Source organism: Pipistrellus hanaki (assembly GCF_964339955.1).
Source record: "Pipistrellus hanaki genome assembly, chromosome: 1".
NCBI classification, from domain to species: domain Eukaryota; kingdom Metazoa; phylum Chordata; class Mammalia; order Chiroptera; family Vespertilionidae; genus Pipistrellus; species Pipistrellus hanaki.
This window is the reverse complement of record NC_140503.1, coordinates 54,655,641-54,677,107: the sequence shown is the minus strand read 5'-3', so window position 1 is coordinate 54,677,107 and position 21,467 is coordinate 54,655,641. Positions and strand designations below refer to the sequence as shown.

General features: G+C 36.9%; 1 protein-coding gene across 1 annotated transcript in view; it reads right to left on the bottom strand.

Annotated features, from left to right (window-relative positions):
* TRPM7 (transient receptor potential cation channel subfamily M member 7) overlaps positions 1-21,467 on the bottom strand; it is a 114,973-nt gene that overhangs the window by 19,874 nt on the left and 73,632 nt on the right. The window contains exons 22-28 of the mRNA XM_084894040.1: positions 20,765-20,939; positions 17,794-17,920; positions 15,769-15,953; positions 13,920-14,052; positions 12,681-13,390; positions 8,389-8,450; positions 871-967 (exon numbers count right to left, since the gene is read on the bottom strand). Coding sequence (XP_084750166.1) covers positions 871-967; positions 8,389-8,450; positions 12,681-13,390; positions 13,920-14,052; positions 15,769-15,953; positions 17,794-17,920; positions 20,765-20,939 — 1,489 coding nt within the window. The remainder of the gene's footprint in view (positions 1-870; positions 968-8,388; positions 8,451-12,680; positions 13,391-13,919; positions 14,053-15,768; positions 15,954-17,793; positions 17,921-20,764; positions 20,940-21,467) is intronic.

Sequence of the window (21,467 nt, the reverse complement as noted above, 5' to 3'; positions counted from 1 at the left end):
TATTTTTCTTAAGGAACCTAATAAAGGTTTTATGTACATAACTGAGAAGCTGAATAATAAACTTATGTGCATATATAACTGACTCATAAAAAAGATGATATGCAAACAACAGTAGGCCATTTAATTTTAAGAGAAAAATTAAAGTGCAAAGCAACACTGTATGATATGCTACCTTTTGTAGAAAAGATGAGAGAGGTAGAAAAGACTATATTGTCATGCATGATTGGACAAGCATGAAATTCTAGAATATAAAAAACAACAACACTGGTTATATGTAGTGTTGGAATGAGAGAGACTGATTTTCAAAGTGTTTGTATTTTATCTTGAACCAACTAAATGTATTAACTGTTTTTGCTTTATTTATTATTATTCATTATTAATTTATTCTTTAAAAATATTTTTATTTATTTTTTTAGACAGAAATGGAAGGAGGAACAGAGAGAAAACGTCAGTGTGAGAGGGAAACATAGACTGACCATCTCCTATTGGAAACAAGCCAGCAACCCGGGCATGTGCCCTGAAGGTAATGAAGCCCAACTAACTGAGCAACACTGGCCAGGGACATATTAGCTATTTTTAAAAGTTAAATTAGAAAAACAGTTTGACCAAATTACTGTACAGATAAAAGTTTCTCTCTCATCAATGTTTCTATATTTCTATTCCTCTCCTTCCCTCTCTCTAAAATCAATAAAAACATTTTAAAAAGTTAGGATTATGTATTTTATTCAAGGTTACAGCAACACTGATGTGTCAGAATCTTCACTTTTTGACTCAAGAAACATTCATTACTCATACGTGTGATATACATAAAATACAGTTAAAGCTTAAATGTGTATGGTTGATAACATAATTCAGAGTCAAAACACTCACCTTGTTCTGAATGAAGAGGAATAGAAGTTTGGTAACACTCAGTAAATCCAGCATGAGAACTTAGGTGTTTCAAAGTGTTTTCAGAAGGAATATCATTCTGTATATTGTACATAGACACAATTTAAAAACAATTAAAATTAATTTAAAATCATTGTCCTAAGTAGATCTATTTAGTTTAATGTGCTTTATTATTCTACCTGGACACTGAAGGGTATATTACAAATTACAATTATTTTCTTCAATGTTAACATAAAAAAAATGCATCAAAATATATTGATGCTACTGTTGCTCCTATTTTATACTAACACAGTCATAAGTGATTTGGAAGGGTAAAGAGGGAGAAGGGCAATTTCTTTGGGGGTGCTTTGGTAACATTCTTATTAGTTTCTATGAGTTATTTATATAACAAAGATCTATCTGACCATTACTTGTCAAATTTTTTTTCCCTCTAAATTACTTTGACTTTCCATGCTTTACATTTTTAAGTACTCAAATCTACTTACATCCTTTCCTTAATATTTTCTATTCTTTTTTTTTTTTAATATATTTTATTGATTTTGTACAGAGAGGAAGGGAGAGAGATAGAGAGCCAGAAACATCGATGAGAGAGAGTCATCGATCAGCTGCCTCTTGCACACCCCCTACTTGGGATATGCCCGCAACCAAGGTACATGCCCTTGACCGGAATCGAACCCGGGACCCTTTAGTCCCCAAGCCGACGCTCTACCCATTGAGCCAAACTGGTCCCGGCAATATTTTCTATTCTTTATATGCTTAGGAAACTGCACTGGTTTTACATGATTTTTTATAAAATTAAGTTTTTGTAATTTGAATTTTTACATTTAAATTTAGAATTCATCTGAGCTTATAAAGTGATATGAGAAGATAAACAGACTTCTACACATTTCTACCCAATTGTCCAATTTGTATTCATTGACAATAATAGTTTCTAAACCAACCCTCCTTATTAAATTCTTATTTGTAGAAGGATTATTTTGGAGTCACAAAACTGTTTTGCTAAAATATTCATGTTTCAACTGTTCTACCTGTATATTTTAGTATTCAATAGCTAACTCTTTCTTCTTTAACCAATTTATTTTTCCAGATAAAGTAGTGAAATGCATTAAAGTAATATGGAGAAGATCTGATACCTTCACATTGTTTCCTCTTTTCATCTATAAAGAGGTCACACTATAATGAAACTTTAAAAGTACTTTAAAAGTAGTTTATATACACTATGCTGCAATGACACATTAGTTAGAAAATCTAATGTGGGATTGATGAGTGTGTTTCAAGTTATTTGTAAAACTCTATACCTTAACAGAAAAATTTTTGTATATGTTCATTTTTCTGTGAAGAGAATTCATAGTTTTCAGATTTGTATATAACCCACAAATGTTCAAGAACTCAGTTTCTTACCACCATGAGCTAGAACTTAATATTCTAATATAGTCTGTTCTTTTCCACTAATCAAATTACTCAAAATTATTTAATTCAAAACACAGCTACCACTTTTCTGCCAATTCATGGAAACTTGTAATTCCTTTTTGTTTTTACCAACAAGTTATCTGTTCATTTAAAAATTTTCAGCATACTTCTACATTAAGTCCATTTAGTAATAAGTTTACTGTTAAAAGGTGAAATCTGTGTGGGGAAACCCTGACGTTTACCCTTTCCCATTAAGAAATGCCCATTTAATAGCTAAGATTTAGAAACAGCCCAAGTGTCTATCAGTAGATGAGTGGATTAAAAAACTGTGGTACATCTACACATTGGAATACTATGCTGCTGTAAAAAGGAAGCTGGAGAGCATTATGATAAACGAAATAATTCAGTCAGAGAAAGATAAATATCACATGATCTCACTCATTTGTGGATTATAATGAACAACATAAAATGATGAACCAGAACAGATCCAGAGACAGAGAAGCATGAATCAGATGTTCAAAACTCAGAGGGAAGGTAGGGGAGGGTGGGGGTAAGGGGAAAGAGATCAACCAAAGGACTTGTATGCAGGCATATAAGCCTAACAAATGGACAGACACCAGGGGGGTGAGGACATGAGTGAAGGGGGTGTGGGAAAGAAATGAGGGGATGGATAAGGACACATATGTAATACCTTAATTAATAAAGAAAAAAAAAAAAAGAAAGAAATGTCCTTTTAGCTCTGGCTAGTTTGGCTCAGTGGATTGAGCATTGGACTGTGAACTGGAATGTCCCAGGTTCGATTCTGGTCAAGAGCACATGCTCAGGTTGCAGGCTCAATCCCCAGTAGGGGGCATGCAGGAGGCAGCCAATCATTGACACTCTCTCTCATCATCATCGATGTTTCTCTCTCTCTCTCTCCCTCTCTGAAATCAATAAAATTAAAAAAAAAGAAATGTCCATTTATCCTAAAGGATTTCCTGTATATAACAAGTGTTTCACAACAGCAAAATGATGCCACCTAGCTCTGGCTGGGTGGCTCCACTGATTAAAGTGTCATCTGGTGTAAGAAAAGGTTGCAGGTTCAATTCCTGGTCAGGACACTTACCTAGGCTGTGGGTTTGATCCCCAATCAGGGCTCATATAGGAGGAAGCAGACTGTCTGTCCCTCCCAAATCAATAATTCTATCCTTGGGTGAGGATAAAAAAAAAAAGGAAATGGCACCTATGGGAGATGATCCTGTTGTGACATCTTGTTATATACATGTGCCCTGACAAGGAATTGAACGGGACCTCCTGGTTCACAGGCTGACACTTAAACTTTGAGCCACACCGGCTGATTCAAATAATCAATAAACTCCCAAGATTATTTTATTCCTTTTAGTTTAAAAAAATCATGTATAACTAATATACACTAAAACACACATATCTTAAGTCATAAGTTAGAGAAGAGATTTAGCAATTTCTGTCCAAAATATTGGACAACCCTCTATCAGTCCTCCTATCACAAAAGAAGTTATACTTTTGTGCCTAAGATTATCATTTTAAGTGCTCAATTTCACCCTATCCGAGTCTTCTTGTTTTTGAAATAATTCCAATCAGCTCTCCCTCATTATAAGAAACTAAAAGATTAACCAAGAGATGCAATTATTTTAAAACTTTAATTTTTTCATTTCATATTAAAACATTCATAAATCTGTTTTCTAAGCAAATTAAGAAGAAAAGCCTTTAATAACTCTGCTCCTCATTCAAGCTCTTGAACTACCCTGTTACTGTTGAATATAGTGATATTAATTCCTCTATCCCTTACAATCTCCACAATTTTTATTTTGAACCTCCAATATACTGAAATTGCATTATTGTAGGCCACCTAATTCAGTGGTCTAGGATCTTATTCTTCTAGATTTCTCTAAAGTACCAGCAATTATTACATATTCTCCTTTCTTGAAATCCTCCTGCACTGATTCTGTGATGGCTGCTTCAACATCATAATAACTGTCATCTTTGTGAATATTACTTCATTATACCTTTTTCTCCTCTTAATTCCTAAGAAAAGGGAACATTTGTATTTTAGTTTACTCCTCATCTTTAGCTCCTCCCTTTTGATGACATCCTATATCAATATATATCATTGACCTTTGTTTCTCTTGTAAGCTGTAAGTCTTGTATTTTTTCCTACCATTCAGAAACTCCTGATTGGCTTGCTGTTCTCACACATTTAATTATTTTATTTTATTTTTTTATTTTTATTTATTTTATTTTTTTAAATATTTTTATTGATTTTTCACAGAGAGGAAGAGAAAGGGATAGAGAGTTAGAAACATCAATGAGAGAGAATCATCGATCAGCTGCCTTTTGCACACCCCCACACTGGGGATGTGCCCGCAACCAAGGTACATGCCCTTGCCCGGAATCGAACCCGGGACCTTTCAGTCCCCAAGTCGACGCTCTATCCACTGAGCCAAACCGGACCCGGCAACACATTTAATTATTTTAAACAACGTAATTATTCCCATACTAATTCATACTCTCTTTTTTTTTTTTAATATATTTTATTGATTTTAGAGAGCAAGGGAGAGGGAGAGAGAGATAGAAACATCAATGATGAATCATTGACTGGCTGCCTCCTGCATACCCCTCACCGGGGTTGGAGCCCGAAACACAGGCATGTGCCCTTGGCTGGAATCGAACCTGGGACCCTTCAGTCCGCAGGCTGATGCTCTATCCACTGACCCAAACCAGCTAGGGCTCATACTCTTTTGAATTTGCTTTTCTACACATGGTTCTACAATAGTCACTATTAATACTTAGAAACTCCTTTTCATTTCCATGTGTTTCCAGATATTATTACCTCTCCTGAATTATGGATTAAATTTCCTAGTAAGTCCCCTGTGTCTATGGTTGTTCCCATCCATCCTATACCCTGCTGCTGGATAAGTGGTTCCCATAAGGATAACCAAAAATCTTCAATGGCTTCTTCCCTTGATTCTAACAAATTTTTCAAAATATTTCACTTGATATTTAAGCAGTTATATATCTGGCCCTGTGGCACAGACTGCAAATAGTCTAGCAAAATTCAATCTCCTCTACTTTATTCAAGCATCTAAATACGTTTCCAAACCTCCTTTACAGTTAGGTGTAATCACATGACTAAGTTCTCTCCCTTTGAATTTCAGAGCAAATGATGTATGCTATTTCTACGCCTGGCTCATAAAAACTTCTCCTGTGCTTTTCTGTGTTCTATTATATGACCTTAGTGGATAGCAGAGCCATACAATGAAAAGGCTAGTGTTAGCCTGTTTTCCTGAATGACTGGATGAAGAAGAACCATCCCACTGAGTAAGGAATATACTTCTACTAAACTACCTTCAGACTGGACCACTGCACTGCCCTATCTCCTAGAACTTCCTCAGATGAACCTATTCACTAGCAAAAACTAACATTTGTTTTACCATGTTCTACATATCTTCTGTCTCTGCCTCACAACTATTTATGCTGCTTCTACCTGAAACACCTTTTTATCTAAAGAACTGCCTACATATCTTTTCATGGCTTTTCAAAATTCTGCCTCCTTTATGAAGTCTTCTCTGATGTCTTCAACTTGAAATAGTTACCTCCACTAAATAAGTATATGTAACTACAAGATTTATAGTCTTGGGTTATAGTCATATAAGTGCATAGGTCTGGGGTCAAAGGCAATTTCAGGCACAGACTGATAATCTATTTAAGTTTTATCAATAATGCTAAAAGGTATCAAATACCTCCCAAATTCTAGTACTCCAAGTATCCAACTACAAAATTAAAACATTTAAAAAATTACCTTCACTAATAAAAAGTGAACAAATATACCATCCAAATTATAATGTATGTCACACTTGTACAGCTAAATATACTGTTCGGAAGAAGTAAAATAAGAGATAATGAACTCTCTTACACTAGCACAAATAAATTGAATAACTGAGCAAAATAATATAGTGAGTATGGGTTTTTAATAAAAGGATATATGGATATAGAAAAACATATAAGAAATTTTAAGCTTAAATAATTCCAATTATAAACAGCTCTACTAAAATTTATAAAGGCCCATATACACTTTATTTACTTAAAAAATCCACTACAGTTAAAACATGTTCAAGAAAAACCTTATATGGAATGTATACATATCATGTCTACATTTTAAGAATTATTAAAACCAACTTTGGTAGAGATTTATTTGTTTTTCTTTTTACTTATTATTATTTTTCATTCCTTTCTTCTTCATTCCAATCTTTTCATTTTCATCATCATATGTCAGCTAAGGCTACCTAAATGCACTCAACCCATTTATGTAGTTCTCTCCTCTTTTGATCATTATATATAATGAAAAAAATCCAGATCTTTAGAAGTATGCCAGAGTTAAAATGGTTAGAAAACAACATGTAAATTATAGTTTTATGGTAAGTCCATTGAACTTATACCTACTCCTTCCATCTAAAGGCATAGGTATATTTTTAATTGACTTTGACTCCCACAAATACTAAAAAGAATTTGCCTGATATTTAGACAACTCTGAATACTCCAGAATCGTATTTCTTATATCATTCTGCTGGACCTATTTGAGATAAGAAATACAAACTTAAAGGCCAATATGAAAACAAAAAGCACCCATGTAATTATTCTATCTCAATTTGCATATCATCACTAATTAAATCTCAATTTAACAAAATCTAGTTAACAGACATTAAGCTAAATTATTTATTTTAGTAAAATATTTTAATCAGAATATGTTATTAAATATACAAATGTTAGTATTTGTATCATTAAAATGCATCTGAATCTTTCTTTTATATGCAGGACAATAAATGACATGCTCTGACAGTAATTACACAATTAACTATGGACATCTAAGGAATAATCACTCCTAAAAACTGGCTATAGCTTTGTTTTTCATTACATTTGTCACCTGATTATTTTCACTTCAGTTCTTTAAAGAAAGGAGAAGCTTAATATTTCTCTAGTCTTTTTTTTTTTTTTAACCAGTTAACTGCCACGATAATTAAAAAAGGTCCGCTGTGTGTGTCTACAAAGGCTCATGTTGTTCAAATGGTTAAAATGTGTGTGTTTTTAATTGACTTTAGAGAGGGATAGAGAGATAGAAATAGAGAAATAGTATTGATTGGTTGCCTCCTATACACCCCCTACTGGGACTGAGCACTCAACCCGAGCATATGCCCTGACGAGGTATTGAATCTCAATGGGATGCATGGCTTGACACTCAACCACTGAGCAACACCAGCTGGACCTCTAGTCTTCTTAATTTCCTTCCTTTTACTACATTATAACCTCTGAGGCTCTAAATAGTTATGGCTAATTTATGAAAGCAACAGGTAAGAACAAAAACTAATTTTCTGCCAGGAAACAAAACTTTTGTTGCCAGTTTTCTCTGTATTTTAAAATTTACTTAAAAAACACTTATTGAATATGCACTTGCACATTATATTATAGTTACTGGCATATCTATTTTATTGCTACAGGTTCCTTGAGAGCCAGATTTATGTTCTTATAAACTTCTGTGAGAAAGAGTTGAACTTGATAAATATTTAGTCTATGGAAACATATAGGAGAATCATTTTTTTTAAAATTCTAAATATGTGGCCGGGACCGGTTTGGCTCAGTGGGTAGAGCGTCGGCCTGCGGACTGAAAGGTCCTGGGTTCGATTCTGGGCAAGGGCATGTACCTTGGTTGCGGGCACATCCCCAGTAGGGGGTGTGCAAGAGGCAGCTGATTGATGATTCTCTCTCATCGATGTTTCTAACTACCTTCCTCTTCCTCTCTGTGAAAAATCAATAAAATATATTAAAAAAATAAATAAATAAATTCTAAATATGTGGTTTATTTTACATTAGTCTTAAAATGCAAGCTGATTGTACATTTTTGCGTATTTGTTGTTTCTTTTTTCAAATTATGTTTAGCTTCAAATATTTGTAATCATCATGTTGATGATGATCTCTGCTAAATCTATATTTTTACTAAAAAATGTCTAATTCTATTTTGAACAAAACCCCAAAACAGCAAAATAAAATTGAGCTATGCTGTTAAAAGGATTTACTTACGAATATTTCTTCCTTATTTGAGGTTTCTTTAAGTCTCTGTAAATCCATGCTCTCTCTGTGTCCTTAAAGAGAGAAAAAAGATTACAACAAAAATTTGTTTTTTTCTTACTATCCAAATGATGTTACTGACTTAAGTCTATATTAACAAGTGATTTGTGTTGTTTTTAAGTAGTTTTGATGGCTTTGCAGTTTGCTGTAGCTCTTTTGATAAATACTAAAAATATCTATCAAGCAGCTAGAGAAGATGAGTAGCTCAATAGCAAAAGCCAAAGGTCTCCTACAAAAAAATGTAGCATGTGACAGGAAGTGAACTGCTTGAAATATAAAAGGAAAAAGGGAAAAACCCTTTAATTATTTTTGATCATTTTTACTATTAATAAAATGTAAAAGCATTATATATTAGATATACATGTTAAATACCTATCACATGCATATATATATATAATATATATTACATATACATATTATAAATACACATCGTATACATAGGTATATAAATCTCCATCTTAGCAGCAATATAGTATTAATAAAAAAGACTAAAATGGCCGAAACCGGTTTGGCTCAGTGGATAGTGTCAGCCTGCGGACTGAGGGGTCCCAGGTTCGATTCCAGTCAAGGGCATGTACGTTGGTTGCAGGCACATCCCCAGTGGGGACTGGGCAAGAGGCAGCTGATCGATGATTCTCTCTCATCGATGTTTCTGACTCTCTATCCCTCTCTCTTCCTCTCTGTAAAAAACCAATAAAGTATATTTAAAAAAAAAAAAAAAAAGACTAAAATGTGGGGTTTTTTTTAATGAATTGGGATAAATTTTATGAGAATTTTATGTTTTTCTGAACATCCACTGAGAACTCCATGTAGCCTAGCAGTAGATAACTTAAGAGTTGGCCTTCCCCTAGCTGTTTGGCTCAGTGGATAGAGTGTCGGCCTTCGGACTAAAGGGTGCCAGGTCGATTCTGACCAAGGGCAAATGCTGGGGCTGCGGGTTCAATACCCAGTAGAGGGTGTGCAGGAGGCAGCCAATCAATGATTCTATCATTTATGTTTCTACCTCTCTCTCCCTTTCCCTTCTTCTTTAACATTATGAACCTAACCAGCTCTATAATGCATGCCCTCCTCACCTTTCTCCTCCATATGTCAGACTGTCAACATTTAAATATGCTTTAAGTCTCCATCATCATTAAAACCCTATCTAATAAAAGAGTAGCATGCATATTGACCATCACTCCAACATATAAGATGGCCATCCCCATGTAGTCAAAGATGGCTGCCCCATGTAGACACAAGATGGCTGCCACAAGATGGCCGGCATGGGAGGGCAGTTGTGATCAGGCCAGCAGGGGAGGGCAGTTGGGAGGGACCCAGGCCTGCAGGGAAGGGCAGTTAGGGGCAATCGGGCCAGCAGGGGAGCAGTTAGGTGTCAATCATGCTGGCAAGGGAGTGGTTAGGGTGTAATCACGATGGCAGGCAGAAGCGGTTAGGGGCGGCAGGCAGGTGAGCAGTTGGGAGCCAGCACTACTGGATTGTAAGAGGCATGTCCAACTGATCCACCAGGATATAGCCTAAACAGGCAGTCGGACATCCCTCGAGGGGTTTCAGGTTGGAGAAGATGCAGGCTGGGCTGAGGGACACCCTCCTCTGTGCATATACTAAAAAAGGGTACTATGCTAATTATATTGGGAGACCTCCGAACATCCTTCTGGACAAAGCTATGGTGGCGGGGCTGAGGCAGAGGCAATTAGGGATCAGGTAAAAAGGGGAGGTCAATTGGGGGTGATCATGCCAGGGGGCGGGGGGGGGCCCAAGCAGGCCAGTGGGAGCGGGCAATTGGGGATGATGAGGCCAGCAATCCGGAACAGTGGGGGTGAGAAGGCTGGCAAGGGGGGACAGGTGGGGGCGAGCAGGCTGGAGGGAGGGGCAGTTGGGAGTGAGCAGGTCGGCAAGAGGGGTCCAGGTGGGGGTGAGCAGGCTGGGAGGGGGGGTCAATAGGGCTCGAGCAGGCCAGCAAGAGGGGGTCAGTTGGGGGCGATAAGGCCAGCAAAGGGGGAAAGTTGGGGACCATAAGAGAGCAAGGGGGGAAAGTTGGGGGTGAGCAGCTGGCAGGGTGGAGGGGTGCTGTTGGGGGCAATCAGGCCAGCATGGGGAGCATTTAGGGGTGATTAGGCTGCAAGGTGGGTGCAATTGGTGGCCATTAGTCCCGCAGGCAGAGTAGTTAGGAGCACTCAAGCAGGCAGGCAAGTGAGCAGCTAGGAGCCAGTGGTCCCAGATTGTGAGAGGGATGTTCGACTGTTGGACATCCTCTGAAGCATCCCAGATTAGAGAGGGTGCATGCTGGGCTGAGGGACACACCCTCCCATGCACAAATTTCGTGCACTGAGCCACTAGTCCTATATAATAAAAGGCTAATATGCAAATCAACCAAAGGAATGCTATGATAGACATTGACTACCAGGGGGGCAGACGCTCAACACAGGAGCTGCCCTCAATGGTCAGTGTGCTCCCACAGGGGGAGCGCCGCTCAGCCAGAAGCTGGGCTCACGGCTGGCAAGCGCAGGGGCAATGGTGGGAGACTCTCCCATCTCTGCAACAGCCTTAAGGATGTCTGACTACTGGCTTAGACCTGTCATCAGTTGGACATCTCCCAAGGGCTCCCGGACTGCGAGAGGGCACAGGCCAGGATGAGGGACCCTCCTGAGTGCACAAGTTTTGTGCACCAAGAGTCTAGTAAACATATAAACCACAATAGTAGTTATTTCTTTCTCTTACATTCACTGCCAAACTTTTTGGAGTTGTCCCACCCCAGTCACTCTCTTTACATTCCCTCCTCCTATTCATACTCTGATTCACTATACTAATCTGGTTTCTCCCTCCACTAATTCCTCCATCGAAACAGTTTTCACCAAGATCATTAATATGTTCATCAATGCCTCTCTCCCTCCCTGCTAAAACCAATTAAAAACAATATCAAAATATCCTTCAGTGAGGATTAATTAAAAAAAAAAAAGGGGGGGGGGAGGGGGGATGGCCAGTGTTGCTCAGTGGTTGAACATTGACCTATGAACCAGAAGATCATGGTTTGATTTCTAGTCAGGGCACATGCCCAGGTCCAGGGCTCAATCCCCAGTAGGGGGTGAGCAGGAGGCCATCGATTGATGATCCTCTCTAATAACTGATGTTTTTATCTCTCCTTTTCCCTTCCTCTCTGAAATCAATTAAAAAATATTAAAAAGAATTAATCATTCCTGTGGGGGAAAGTAGCTACTAGGAGCCTGGTGCACAAAATTCATGCATTGGTAGGATCCCTAAGACTGGCCAGCGATTAGGGCCAATCAGAAGAGAATAAAGGGCAGATAAATGGTGATGGAAGGAGACTCTACTTGGAATGGTGAACATACTGGTACAATATACAGATGATGTATTATATAGAACCGTACACCTTATCCTATAAAAGACTAGTATGCAAATTGTCCCCTTGGGAATTCAACCGCTCACTGTGACATACGCTGACCACCAGGGGGTGGCAGCTGGCAGCGAGGAGAAGGAAAGCCCTGAATGGCCCTGATTACTGGCCAGTCCTAAGGACTCTACCCATACATGAATTTCGTGCACTAGGCTCCTAGTAGCCATATAACGTTAACAAATGTCACTCCAATGAATTCCATTAATAAAAAGAATGATCACCTTACAATATTTCTGCAAACTTGCTACTATTAGTCTAAATTTATTTCAAAATTAAAAATTTAAATAAACAGACAAATTATTATTTTTTGAAATGCTCTCTTCTCTGGATACTATAAATGGGTTGACTATAAGTAGAATTCTGGCATTCACTACTGACCTGATGTAATTATTAGCAGTGTACCCTTTCACTCTTTTAAGTGTACTGGTTTAGATAAAAAATTATATGGTCATCCTACTTATAAGTCAATTTTCTTTTCCAGTTATTTCCAGCCTTCTCTGTACGTTCCTATTATTCCCCAATATGTAGGTTCCTTCAATACACGTTGATCAAATTCAATAGAAGATCCTCAAATTCAAAAGACAAGGTTCAAAAAAGTTTTCCAAACAATTGTTATCGTAGGAAACTGCACCATAGGTATAAATATTTCTCCCATTTCTGTTTCCTTGCAAAAATTTTGGAACCACACTCTATTATTAGATCTACATATACTCCACTTGTCACGTTGAGTACATAGTTTCAATTAGCTATTGCTAATTTTTATTTCTATGGTAATAATAATAATTACAAAATAAATAATATTGATATACAAATATCACATTGCCAAACTTACCCACAAATGCTCCAAATTCTATAGTATCACCTTCTGCAGCTTTAGAACAAACAGTTCCTTGATCTTTGGTTACAGTTTCCAAGTGGCTTTTGCAACTTGGTTGGGATGGGGTACTAACAAAAAGTTTGGATGGTGGGGATGATAGTGGTATACTATTAGATGACCTGCCTGACTTATTTTTACTAAATATTTTTAAGGTTTCTACCCCCTGTAGTCTCTGTCGCAGTTCTGGAGGAGAAACAGCACTTTGGAATAAGGCACCACAAGAGGAACCAGCCTCTGGAAAATGGAATTCTGTTCTCTGGGGAATTAGAGGTAAATCATGACCCAATATGTTACATTGGGGATCTTTTTCATCTTTCACAAAAATATTACAAAGAAAAGGGTTACTACTTTCAAGACTATTTTGAGGAAGAGAGGAGCTAAGGGTATTTACAACACCCTGCTTTTTCCATACAGAAGGTCTTACAGGACCATCATCAATAAGGTTTTGAGCCAAATGTTTGGAAATGCTCAATTCTCGTGTAATTTCATTGTGAACTTTACTAGCTTCCGAAGCTTTCTGAGCAGTGAGTGTTTTTAATGTATCCACAGTCAGGGCCGAAAGATCTTGCAAATGGCCAATTTGAGAATCTAATGACTGTAATGATCTTTTTATATAGTTGACTCGATCTCCAACTTCTTTCATCTGAATGCACATTTGTTCCACTCTATAGGGGAAAAACAGGCATTTTACAAATGTTGAAAATTAATGTTTTAGAAATTTTTTTGTAACTTCAATAAATTATGATAAAAAAATAAGTTATAAAATAAGGTATGATTATTTATAGAAAGTACACTTTATATTTAAGAAAGCTTCCATGCCAATCCCATCATAATTAAATACAAAACTTCCATTACCAATATTATATCTACACCAACACCATATGCTTTCCTAATATAGCATAGCTGATAGAAACAAATAACCTAATATAATAATAGTTTTAATTTTCTCCCACTAGTAAAAAAAACCATTAATTCTTCTCTGCCTCATTAATAAGGATAAAAATAACATAGGACTGACTTATTGACATACATGAAATATTAGAACTGAACTGTCTCCCAAAATACAATGTAAAACTATTACCAAACTTACTTGTTTGATAAACATAAATTGAACAATAACCATATGTATAAGAGACATAACTATTAAGGATCTATTCTGATATATAATCAATTATAATTAAAGAGCTTCTGAACCTTTCAAAAGTTACACGAATTCTCTCTTCACTCCCAGAATTGAATTTGTCATCTTTTTCATTAAAATACATCTCAACACACTGCTCTTCAAAATCATGAAGTTTCTTTTGATCTTCTTCTGTTAAAAAAAGTTCTATGGAAGAAAAAGAAAAAAATAAATCGAAGGCTATCAAGATATCCATCTTTAACTAATGAGTCATGAATTATGCAGGGTTCATAAGCCTATAAGATAATCTGTATTATTTTTTTACAGCTGTATGTATGTCTAAAGCACTAACAAGTATTTCTGTTTCTTTCTTTATTCATAGTGTGATCTTAGGAGAACAGTTTCAAGTACTTCTGTCCTAAAGATCTTTCCCCATAAAACACTCTTCCCCAACTATTTCTCAGAACTCTCCCTCACATATCCAGGTAGATGAATTTAAGAACTGAACTGGTAGAACAGAGAGATTGTAAAATTTTAAATACTGTGTTTCCCCGAAAATAAGACATCTCCAAAAATAAGACCTACTTTCAGGTTCCCTTCTGAGTGAAATATAAGGCATCCCCCCGAAAATAAGGCCCCCTCTAGGCTCTGTCTCAGAATGCTATTGCTAAACATGAGAGATTTGGTCCACTGATTGAGAGAAATGAAGTCACAAGAAATTCACCAGGAAATTCAGGAACTGGATTGTTATGATGATGTTCCAGAAGATGATGACATGATTGTCATTGAATAAATGAGTAAATTCTTGATACTGTAGGATTCACAGTTTGTCTGGTTTGTGTTGACAACTACCGTACTACCATACCGTATACAGGTAATAAATTTCCTTTATTTTCATTTAACAATAAATGTGTACCGTATTCTTCATGGAAAAATAAGACATCCCCTGAAAATAGGACCTAACACATCTTTGGGAGCGAAAATTAATATAAGACAATGTCTTATTTTCAGGGAAACTGGGTAGTTTGATATGGTAATTAGTCTCATGCAGTATACAAAATGTACTATTAGTATTGTTTCCAAAGCAGCAAAAATGACTTGTGGAACAGAAAGCATTATATATGCTAGAAGCCCGATGCACGAGGATTCCTGCCAGAATGGGCTTTCCTTTCCCTGGCTGCCAGCACCACCTTTCCACTCCGACCCAGCCCTTTCTGCTCAGGCCCTGCCTTCCCACGCTGCCCAGAGGCCCTGAGAGACCAGGGATGGGGCAGAACGCTTACATGTCGCCATGGCCCCATCACTCAGCACCTGTGTACACAAATTAACCACCATCTTTGTTGGGTTCATTTGCATGTCACTCCTGATTGGTTGGTAGCTTAGAGGAGGTACGGTTAATATACATGTTGTATACTATTAGGTAAGATTATCATTTAAAAAACAACAAAAAAACAACAGATGCCATTTTCAAAAAGAAGTTTAATACTAAATTCATTTTACAGATGTCATAATTTGCTTAAAATTCTGTTTTGAAAAATTCAACAAAAGTTTTACAGTAACATTAACCAAGGTAAGTCTTTTGAATAAAATTAATACTTAGCCTTTAGGCCCTGAATGGGTGGCTCAATTGGTTAGAGCATCGTCCTGCATACCAAAAGAATATAAGTTTGATCTCGTCAGGGCATATAACCTATGTTGCAGGTTTGATTCCCCGTCAGGTGCTTATAGGAGACAACCTTCAATGTTTCTCTTTCAGATGTTTCTCTTTCTCTCTTGCTCTAAAAATCAAATATATCCTCTAGTGAGGATTAAAGAAAAAAACCTAATACTTAGCTTCTAGTGTAATACTGATAAATGATAAAATGTAAACACTGGAATAAAAAGCAAATAAACAAAAACATTATTTTAATATATTTTACTTACTTGGTCCATCTGAACTCTTATCTTTTTTTCTTCTTTTACATATGCAGCAAAACAGAGAAGCTATATGGCTGAGAATGATAAGTGGTGGAGGCAGAACTGGTTTCTCATGATAAGTCATAATGAAATGATAACGTTGGTACTTCCATACAATATTGGAAATTGCCTTCACTTGTAAATACACATTGCTTAAATAAAAAAGAATGAAAATAGAACAAATAGCTAATCACATTTTAAATGCTAAAGACTTCATTGTAATTCTGTTTTAAACAGAATTCAAAAGAGTATCTTACCATAAATAAGACAAAAAAGTCAAATGAGAATTCGGAAAAAGTACATGCAAGAAGTATAAGGCTCAAGGTTCAATATTGTTGAGAATCTTAATTACAAATTCTCCCCAAAATGGGCAAAAATCATTAAGATGTTAAGATTATATATAACTGATAAAAACACAAGTAAATATTCTATCTTTTTTTTTCTCTAATATATTTTATTGATTTTTCACAGAGAGGAAGAGAGAGGGATAGAGAGTTAGAAACATCGATGAGAGAGACTCATCGATCAGCTGCCTCTTGCACACCCCCTACTGGGGATGTGCCCGCAACCAAGGTACATGCCTTTGACCGGAATCAAACCCGGGACCTTTCAGTCCGCAGGCCGATGCTCTATCCACTGAGCCAAACCGGTCCCGGCATAAATATTCTATCTTAATAGCAACAAAGTAAGTGCAAGTAAAAATAAGATCCTTTAATGTACTATCAAATTAATAACCATTAAAAATACCTAGTCTTGGCAGATATGAGGACATGGCCTATTTTGACTTAAGTGAAAAAAGCCCTAAAAATATATTGAACGATTCTACTTTTAGAAAAATATTTTAAGGAGCCGGGACCGGTTTGGCTCAGTGGATAGAGTGTCGGCCTGGGGACAGAAGGGTCTGGGGTTCGATTCCGGTCAAGGGCATGTACTTTGGTTGCGGGCACATCCCCAGTAGAGGGTGTGCAAGAGGCAGCTGGTCGATGATTCTCTCTCATCGATGTTTCTAACTCTCTATCCCTCTCTCTTCCTCTCTGTGAAAAATCAATAAAATATATTTTTTTAAAAATATTCTAAGGAAATACTTAAGGACTGATAAGAAAGTTAACCACAATGTCATTTTGGGAACAAAAAGTTATAAACAGTTGAACAATATAACATACTAGCTTGAACAATTATGACTACATCATGGTATACTAGAAAGCTATTAAAAATAAATGAGAGGTCCTTGGCTGGTGTGGCTCAATTGGTCAGTATTGCCCCATTCACCAAAGAGTTACCAGTTCAATTCCCAGTCAGAGCATATACCCAGGTTGTGGGTTCAATCCCTCACTGGGGTGCATATGGGAAGCAATCAATTGATGTTTCTCACATTGATGTTTCTGTCTCTTCCTTCCTCTTATAAGTATCAATTAATATAAGTATATGTGTGTGTGTGTGTATACACATATATTTATGAACATTATTATTTTGTTGTTTGTTAATCTTCACCCAAGGGCATTTTTCTCATTGATTTTTTTAGCGAGAAAGGGAGGGAGAGAAACATCAATGTGAGAGAGACATAACTGATTGGTTGGTGAGCAAAACTGGGTAGGGCTATATGAATATTATTTTTGAAAAGAAAAAAAGTCCCTATGTATTCATAAAAAATGATAAAAAGATGTACACCAAAATATTGAGAATGGAATTACTGATTATTTTTTTATTTGCTGTTCTATTTGATTACTGAATGGGTATTTGACAACTTATTAAAAATCCCAAATAAAGGTTTACATTTACAAAAGAACTGCATGTTGAAAGATATTTAATAAAGTTTCAAATTCAGAACTCATTTAATATAAAAATGAATGTGTTCTTATTTGCAAATTTCAAAGATAATTTTAGTTTAGGCCTCAATAAAATTTTTGGAATTAAAATTTTATTTCCTTCAAATTGAGTAGAAATATATGCTAAATGATCTCATTACAATAAGCAACTGAATAAAATTCTTACTTGAAAAATGCAATAAGAAGATTGACCATAATGATATACTGTACAAAGAGGTAGACTGCTTGAAGAAATGGAGTCAACCACGTCCCAGGACCACAGATTCCAGGGATAGAAGAATCATTTGCACACACTTTAGAAAGAAAAAATATATATATTTAGTAATTCACTAGTAATTGCTTCTAATGAGTATTTATGTTTGTTTGGGTAAAGGAAGTTTTGATTATATATAAATCTGTTTGATAGTTTCTAGTGAAAGTACTGGGCAGGCAGCCACAAGAACATCAACTTAGAAATATTCCAACACAGAAGAATTTTGTGAGGGATATAGATATCTGTTCTAGCACTCTATTCCAGACAAAGAAATATGTTTTTACATTATGTCTAATCTTCAAGGTAGGGATTAGCCTGAGGAGCATTAAGGAGAATATAATTCCCAGATTCAGCCACACTAACATTTCTATAAGAAAAGTAATGGAACCATAAGAGAGTACAGTAAACTCACAGCCCATTTACAAACATAAAGATTACTGAGTTTATATTATTATGTCACAAAAGAGGGTCTACAGAGTGGTTCAAATGCCTCTCAAATATATAGTGATTAGGTTTGAATTCTAAGCTTTCATTATTCCCACCAGAAATGTTTCTGAAGTCAGAATATTGCTGAATACAAAAATGTGAAGAGCTTTAATACCAGGCATGAAGTTATTTGAGTAAAGTAAAAACAATTTAAGAAAGCAAGGATTAGAAGTAAATAACCGTTAATTAGTGACAAATTCTGCATCACTCCTAAAAAAGTTTACAAATCTGCCGAAACCGGTTTGGCTCAATGAATAGAGCATCAGCTTGGGGACTAAGGGACCCGGGTTCGATTCCAGTCAAGGGCATGTACCTTGGTTGCGGGCATATCCCCAGTAGGGGGTGAGCAAGAGGCAGCTGATCGATGACTCTCATCGATATTTCTAGCTCTCTCTCTCCCTTCCTCTCTGTACAAAATCAATAAAATATATTAAAAAAAAAAGTTTACAAATCTATTTCCATTTTGCTCAGATTAATTTGATGAAGCATACCCAAGAAATAGAATGCTGGAGACTAAAAAAACTATATCCAGCCCTGGCCGGTGTGGCCCAGTGGATAGAGCGCTGGCCTGCAGACTGAAGAGTCCTGAGTTCAATTCCAGTCAAGGGCATGTACCTTGGTTGCTGGCACATCCCCAGTGGGGGGCGTGCAGAAGGCAGCTGGTCGATGTTTCTCTCCCTTCGATGTTTTTAGCTCTCTATCCCTCTCCCTTCCTCTCTGTAAGAGGTTAATAATAATATATAACTATATCCAATGCTTTATAACAACTAAACTAGAGCCACATCAAAGAGAGCCAATGAAAACCTGGAAAGAAACCGAAGAAGCAATTAAACACAAAATTTGACCAAGCTGGCAAAACCTCATTGTTTCAACATCTGATAACAACCAATGACCACGATCTGGCCCTCCCTGACCTTATAATCTATAAATAGGTGGGTATGGAGCAACACAGGTATGGGGTGAGAGAGAGGTCAAGAGGGAGCTAACAAGATAAAGATTCCACAACCAAGATGTGGAGGTCAGTAGAAGAACATCTCTGTTCCTAACTAGCTTAGTGCGCAGAGCATCAGCCTGTGAACTGAAGGGTCCCAGGTTCGATTCCAGTCAAGGAAACATGCCTGGGTTGCAAGCTTGACCCCCAGTGGGGGACATGCAAGAGGTATCCAGTCAATGATTCTCTCTCATCATTAATGATTCTATCTCTCTCTACCTCTCCCTTCCTCTCTGAAATATATATACATACGAACGTGTATATATATATATATATATATATATATAAAAGAACATCTCTGAAAGTTGGCTGTATTGCCAATGTTAGCAAGTTATTTAGCCCAATTAACTAAAACAATCCAAATAAACCCACAAAAAACCCCCACACCATTTATCACCTAAATTCATCATGATTAGTCTAAACCAGTGGTCAGCAAACTCATTAGTCAACAGAGCCAAATATCAATAGTACAATGGTTGAAATGTCTTTTGAGAGCCAAATATTTTAAATTTAAAACTTCTTCTAACGCCACTTCTTTAAAATAGACTCACCCAGGCCATGGTATTTTGTGGAAGAGCCACACTTAAGGGGCTAAAGAGCCGCATGTGGATCGTGAGCCTCAGTTTGCAGACCATGGGTCTAAACTAATCAATAAAACCCCATTACCATTGCCCTGTTTCAGAGCAATTGAAATTGAAGGACATTTGAGCTAGTGAGATAGGAGTACAGGTACAATAGGGGGTTCTGGAAAAGGGATTTTTCCCCCTAAAGAGCACAATGGAAAACAGTATCTCTTCCTGTTGCTTGTTACATAGTCTCATAATCATAAGGGAAACTTGTATGAATCAGACACTATGATTTCAGAGCGATGGGAGGAAAGAGAATAGATGTCCTTAGCTATGAATTAACAACCCCTTAAGACCACTCTACCTCTGACCTTTGTTATGTGAACTAGTAAATGTCCTTATTATGTATAAGCTAGTTTAGGCCACACTTTCACAACTTACAACTAAACAAACACCTCTAAAATACTTTTTTTCCCATTAATTTTTTTGTTTCTTTTGGGATTAACTAATGTATTGTGTCAAGAGTTAGGCTGGTAACAGTTTGAAAATATGTAATCTACAAACATAAAGCTTAATACACAAAGTGTCACCTCAGGAGTTCTACTGACCAGGAGTTCGATCACTCACTATCATATGCATTGACCACCTAGGGACGGCAATAAATGAAGGAAGGTCCTGATTGGCATCCAGGGAAGGGAGACTCCGGCTGGCAGCCAACAGCTGCTAGGCACGCTACCTGTGCACAAATTTTGTGCAATGGGCCTCTAATATTACTGTAATGCAGTTTCCTACTTTAAACATAAAATAAACAAAAGATGAATTTGTAAACATAAACCCTTACCATCAATTTCATATGCGTAAACTTCACCAAAAATCATCCAGTATGGATGAAAAACTATATCTTTAGCAAGAGTCCAAGATGGTTCTTCACGAGGATAAAGTATTGCTTTTCTGGGAACACCAAAACTAAGTAATACAAGAGCCATAATCACTACAATGTAGAACATATTGGCCACCTGTTGAAAAATGAACACTGTTAAAATACATTTAAACACAATGACAATATTCATCTTAAAAGTTCTAATATTCTAATAGATAACTAAAATATCTGAGTTTCTTTTTTATCCCTAATATTAGCATCGAAAAAAATCTCATTACTATATAAACCTTAACCAAGGCGATTATGTAAAAATTGATCTGTGAAGTTAGGCAAGTCACAGACATATCCTATCTAATAAAAGTGTAACATGCAAATTAACCATCACTCCATACAAAGATGGTGGGGCCCATCCTCTCAGTCCTGGCAGAGTCCCCTACTCCCGGAGGCGGGGCGTGGGTGGGGGGTGGGGGGTAGACAGAAGCTGACAGCGGGTAGCTTGAGTGGCCTAGTAGAATGCTTGCATCATCGCCATGGCAATAAGGCAACCGTTCCACCTCGGCTGCAAAGGGCCTCTGGCCAGGCCAGGGCATAGAACACTTGGGTAATCATCCCAGCGACGAGGCAAGTATTCCGTGCCCGGCTGCAGATGGGCCTCTGGCCGGGC